At 36.4% G+C, this 6445-nt stretch overlaps 1 protein-coding gene across 1 annotated transcript in view; it reads left to right on the top strand.

The window, feature by feature from the left end:
* Window positions 1–5182, top strand: part of Crisp1 (cysteine rich secretory protein 1) — a 28549-nt gene extending 23367 nt beyond the window's left edge. Inside the window, exon 8 of the mRNA XM_021174043.1 lies at window positions 4607–5182. Within this exon, the coding sequence (XP_021029702.1) occupies window positions 4607–4734 (128 nt within the window). The 3' untranslated portion in view covers window positions 4735–5182. The remainder of the gene's footprint in view (window positions 1–4606) is intronic.
* Window positions 5183–6445: the final 1263 nt, after the last annotated feature.

Below are 6445 nucleotides of genomic sequence, written 5' to 3'. Positions count from 1 at the left end.
ATGTACCTCCCGGGGTAACCTACAGAAATAAGGAAAGTAAGAGAGACCACAGTGTGGATGCATGTACCTCCCGGGGTAACCTACAGAAATAAGGAGAGTAAGAGAGACCACAGTGTGGGGCTGACAGCTCTAGAAAAGTGAATAGTGGGACACAGGCACGATGAAGGTGAAAATGGCAAATATAAAAAGGAGACTATAACTGGGGATAAAGGAAGAAGGGCAATATGTAGGGAGAAAGACGACTGAGGAATATATAACAGTAAGGTTGTTTTAAAAATATGTGGAAATATTTTATGTTTAGTTCAAAATACATACACAGTTTAAATCTAATTATATGACTTGGAGTAATAATGCTTCCCCCAATGCTTCTTTCTCCCCAAATCATAGACTATCTAACAAAATCTTGAGAGCCAGGAATGTGACACCTTCCTTCCAATTGTTGGTCAGGAGTGTCTAAGAGACTCAAACACAATAAAGTCTATTTCCAATGCCTTGCCTGCCAGCCAGAACTTTAAGGGAAGACCCTGATGCTGAAGATAGTACAGGCTTTGGACACAAAAATCAAAGAAATTAAGCTTGGATTGTGAATGTCACAATCTGACAAGGCTCCAACTCTATAGACAAAAACCTATAGGCAATTAGTGATTGTTTTAAAAGGGAGTATAGTCCTGCAACTTGGAGACCTCTCCTTTTCTAAAGAGAAACAGGGGAGGAAAAGTAGACGAGAGATTGCAGGGAATGGAAGTTGTAGAGGGAGAGAGGAAAAATGGGAGAAGAGGAGGATAGAAAGTAGAAACATTAGTTGGGATGTAAAATAAATAATAAATTAATTAAAAATAGCCAAAGCATTCTTGAGAAAATGTGAGGGACCAGGCCTTGCAATACCAAGCTTTAATATATACTACAAAACTATATTAGTCAACAGGACAGTATTAATAGAAAAATATGCCTCTAGAGCATATGGGACAGAATACAATGGGCAGAATATAAGTAAAGTTGTGCAGCTATAAAGAGAAAGTAATAAAAAATTTAAAAAGGAAAAAGAAAAGGAAATAAGTGGAAAGGGAAGGAAAGAAGGAAGGAGAGAGAGTGAGAGAGAGAGAGAGAGAGAGAGAGAGAGAGAATAAATGAATGAATAAGGAAGAAAATCAGATTTTTTTAGGGATGAGACCCATAATAGGTTATCCAAGTCTTGACACATATATAAAATGTAAAGAAGAGTCATCAATTAAAGAGAGACAGAGGAAGAAACATTGGTGGGATCCTATGAGGAAGAGTAAAGGATAAAAATGATAAATACTATACATAAGTATCAAAATTTAAAATATTTTATTATTAATTTAAATTATAAGTTAAATATTATAACATATAATTCATGCCACTTATGAAACTAGCACTCATAAAGAGAGTCCCATTTTTTTCCCATTCTATCAGTCATTCATAAATAAAGTATGTGTGTTTGGTCTACATCTTAAATTTACTCCTCTGTTTGTTGAATTTCTTCATGGACAATATGTCCGTTGATGACAATGGAGTGTTAAAGTCCTCATGCATCACTTCTTGGAAAGCTACTAATATTTGGTTTGTATATTTAGAAGCTTTTATGCATATGCACTTAGAATTTTTATTATTTTACCCACTTACTGTTTATCATTACATAACGACCTTCTTTGATTTTTCCTGAAGTCTATTTTATCTGATATTAATGGAGTGACACTTGCTTTCATCTGAATTTTATTAACATGGAATATCTTGATTCATTAATATACTATCTGTTAGTGTGAATCCCCAGAGATTTTCTTGCAACCAACATATATTTAAGCATTGTCTTGTTTTCTGTTTGTTCACTTCCTATGTCTTTTAGGTGGAAAATGAAGATTAATTTATTTACATCAATAATGATGTCATTGTTCAAACTTGCTTTTTAGTTTTCAAATAACCCATTTTCTTCCACTCACAGAGCCTTCTTGCAGTTAGATTACTTAATATAATAGTACATTTTGATATCTGACTTATTTGTTTGTTTTCTATTAAAGATGTTTTCTTAGCAATTGTTGTCAAAGGAACTTAGCACCAGATGTGAGGTACCCCCTGTTACATTTTGTATTATAGAATTTAGAAATAACAGAAACTTAGATAAAATAATAAAAATAAATGGAGGATACTTTGATTTTTTAAAAGACTATATTTGCAGACTGTTTTCTCTTCTGTTAGATTCTTATTACATGTCAAACTTTACATCTTTCTAAATCTCTTACTTCAGTATATTAAAGAACCTGTTATTAATTTTACTATTTTAGTTTTAGTATTTATACTAAAGAGATGGGTAGCTTATGCATTACATTTGTAATATTGGAGTATCCTGAATTTGTGTGCAGAATTACTATTTTCACTGAATTTTATACTTCCCAGGATTTCCACTGTTCATTTTATAGGTAAATTTGTTCAGCTTAAAGAATCACCTGCAGCATTTTTTTTCTATAGGACAGGCATAGTAAAAATTCCCTTTGACCTAATTTTTCTCATTTTGTATTTATCTTTCCTTCATTTACAAACATAACATTGGCAGATACAGAAACCCTGCTTCACAGTTTCTTTCCTTCCACACTAAAAAAATGTTCAAGTCCCTGTTTTCCTAAGATGCGGGGCATGGAATATGTCAGCACACTGCTCTTGAGAATCTCCTTTCTAACTTTCCATTTTGAGTCGCTGATTATACAACGTATCACGATATATGTTAGGTTAATTAAGGAGGGCAAACGTGACTTTCCTATACTTGGATAATATTACTTTGTACTGGTTAAGAGTGAACACTGTCTTTTGCGACATCAGAGGGATGGTGGAGGATGTTTATAGTGACCTGAATGACACAGGTCTAGAGACTCTGTTCATTAACAGTGACTTAGACGTAGGAGCTGGACAATTCCTGATACTGGATTTCTCCATGTTGAGTTTCTTTTTTTTTTTTTTTTAATTAAGACATTTTTATTAGATATTTTCTTCATTTACATTTCAAATGCTATCACCAAGGTCCCCTATACCCTCTCCGGCACTGCTCCCCAACCACCCCCCCACACTCCTGCTTCCTGGCCCTGGCATTCCCCTGTACTGGGGCATATAATATTCACAAAAGCAAGGGCCTCTCCTCCCATTGATGGCTGACTAGGCCATCCTCTGCTACATATGCAACTAGAGACACGAGCTCTGGGCGTACTGGTTAGTCCATATTGTTGTTCCTCCTATAGGGTTGCAGACCCCTTTAGCTCCTTGGGTACTTTCTCTAGCTCCTCCATTAGGGGCCCTGTGTTCCATTCAATAGATGACTGTGAGCATCCACTTCTGTGTTTGCCAGACTCTGGCATAGCCTCACAAGGGAGAGCTATATCAGGTCCTGTCAGCAAAATCTTTCTGGCATATGCAATAGTGTCTGGGTTTGGTGGTTTATGAGTTTCCTAAAGAGATCCAAGTACATGGCCTGGACTTAATTCTTTGCCTCACAAGCAGGAGGATCTCTCTTTATGCTGTATTTCTTTATGTTGAGGAAGAGGCTAGCATGGCAATTCTTCAATTAGTTTGAATGCTTTCCCTATTTTCATACCATAAAACCAAGTACTGAGATCTCACAGATGATGAATTTCTTGTGATGATAGTTTCATGCCTGATTAGGCACTGAAATGAATGTGTCTTTAGAGAAAGTTGGTTGGAAAGCACTTTTTCTTTTTTCTTTTTCTTGGATCTATGGGAGTCATGTGGAAGCATAGGGAGAAGTATTGCAGGCCACAAGGGGGATAGGGAGTCCACAGGAAGACCAAAAGAGTCAATTCACCTGGACCCTTGGGGGCTCCCAGAGACTGAACCACTAACCAAAGAGTGAGGATGGGCTGGATCTAGGCTCCTGGAAATACATAGCAAATGTGTAACTTGGTCTTCATGCAGGTCCCCAAACAACTGGAGCAGGGGCTGTCCCTGAACCTGTTGCTTGGATATAGTTCCCCCAGCTGGGCTGCCTTGTCTGGCCTCAGTGGGAGAGGATGAGCCTAATTCTGTAGAGACTTGATCTGCCAGAGTACAGTGATACCAAGGGGAAGCATCTACCCTCTCAGAGGAGAAAGGGATGGGAGAAGGAGGAGGAAGGAGGACCTGTGGAAATGGGATCCTGGCAGGAGAGGGGGACAGATATAGGGATGTAAAGTAAAGAAAAAAATCAATTAGTGGAAAAAGAGTAGATCCTTCAGTGATAAACCTCAAATACATTTTTAAAAGTGACTGAAATGTCAGTGTCTTATCATAATGTTAATGGTAATATTGTTCTCAAAATGACAGAGAAATTGCAAAGATTACTTATCTCCAGTCTGTTCAGGTGCAGTGTCACCAATTACAAAACTGATATTGAATAAACATGCTTCATAGCATGTCAAGCACTTTCTCCTTTCCTTCATGAGGATCTGATTCAACATGTCAATTGTTTTGCATTAACCTAAAAAACTAACCTTAATCAAGTTAATCCTTTATTATATAGAGCTTTTTTCTTGACGTATGATGTCTTTATTTAATGGTTACAACTGTTTTAAGCACATTGTTGCATACCATTCTTTTTGTTTTCCAGCTAACCCCTGCATTTATTATGATGAATACAACAACTGTGATAAGCAAGTAAAACTTTATGGGTGCTTACATCCAGCTGTCCAGCCATTCTGCAAGGCTTCTTGTCTGTGTACAACTGAAATAAAATAACCTAATGTTTGCTACTATGCTCTGAAGATAAAGTATGTTTTCAGGATCAATTATTTCACCTTAATGTAATGTACTGTAAGACTTTGTACTGAATTTCATTTGTTTTGCTTTTTAATTATGCTCAAGAACTTAATATTTTACCATCATTTATAGACATCAATATATTTTCATCAATTCTGTGCCCAGTGCATGTAGTAAGTTTTGTTAAGCTTTAAATTTCATTGTTTAATGAAAGGGCAAGTCAAATGCTTGCCCCAAATTTAATACATGTGATTTGTGATATGTAGCTAAACTTAATCTAGCCAATGAATGTTCTTCATCTGTAACTTGCAGTAAAATAGTTTTTACCTAACCCTTTTCCCAACATCTCCACTTCCCAACAACCCTAATATTTTTTTGTTTTAATGTTTAATTTTCATTCTATTTTAAATTGGACATTAAAAATATTTAGCAAACAAACAAGAGTCAGTCTTCAACTTGAAGTATAGATATGACTCAACTAAGAGTGGTCAAAATGTCTTCCCAACTCATTAGTATCTCAGCATGCATGTTTGTGATGTGGAAAATGAGAGTCACGCTGTCTTTGGGTTCCTTGTCCCTTCACCTATATTTCTCCTGTGCTCTCCTACACACTCCTGTTGCCCTGAGCACCCCATTCCTAGATTGTTGTGTATCTAAAACCATAATGAAATGACCATAACACCAGGCTGCCAAATTATTTGAAATACCTAATCCTTTAAATTATATTGCTTTACTAGAAAAACTATGTCCTAAAATTGTTCTGTATTACAGTTCTAATCAAAGAAAAAAAGTGTGTGTGTGTTTATTCATTTGCAGTAGGGAATCCCTGTAACCATCACAGTTAGCAGGAAAGCAATCACATGAAATTAAGACTATGCTGATGCTGGGTTAAAATTGGGTCCTATAAATGGCCCTGTGTAGAGTATAAATCAAACAAAACCTATAAAGGAACATAATAAATGATGATGCTGTGATATCTTCTTCATATACTCGTTTATTTTGAAGCCTTGAACCTTGTCAGTTCAAAAGGGATATAAAAGTCTGCAAATCTGAATAACAAAGGAACATTGCAAGAAATACAGAAATGTACAAAGTCTGATATTTTGTATTTTTCTTTGCACTGGAAATTTTTTTAAAAAATCACCTTATTCTTCTGAAAATGGTTCTAGTGCAAAGTTCCTCAAGGTCCTGCTTCTTTCTTGATTTGTCTTTTTTTTCATACACACAGTAAGTGGAAGTGAATTCAGCCATGTTTACCTTCAAAGATGGAGTTTTATGTAATCCAAATGTGATTTATTGGGATGTATTTCCATAAACTGCGAGGCACACAGTAGGGCACATTTCTACACAATTCAGAACCATAGCTCTAGGGGGAGGGGCTTTTCTTTTTTTTTAATAATTTTTTATTAGGTATTTTCTTCATTTACATTTCCAGTACTACCCCAAAAGTCCCCCATAACCTCCTCCTCCATCACTCCCCTACCCACTCACTCCCACTTCTTGGCCCTGGTATTCCCCCTTAATTAGGCATATAGAGTATGGAAGACCAATGGGCTTCTCTTTCCACTTATGGCCAACTAGGCCATCTTGTGATACATATGCAGCTAGAGTCAAGAGCTCGGGGATACGGGGTAGTTCATATTGTTTTTCCACCTATTGGGTTGCAGATCCCTTTAGCTCCTTGGATACT

This window comes from Mus caroli, chromosome 1 (genome assembly GCF_900094665.2).
Source record: "Mus caroli chromosome 1, CAROLI_EIJ_v1.1, whole genome shotgun sequence".
Taxonomy (NCBI): Eukaryota; Metazoa; Chordata; class Mammalia; order Rodentia; family Muridae; genus Mus; species Mus caroli.
The sequence above is the reverse complement of the archived record's forward strand: the minus strand, read 5'-3'. Positions and strand labels throughout refer to the sequence as shown.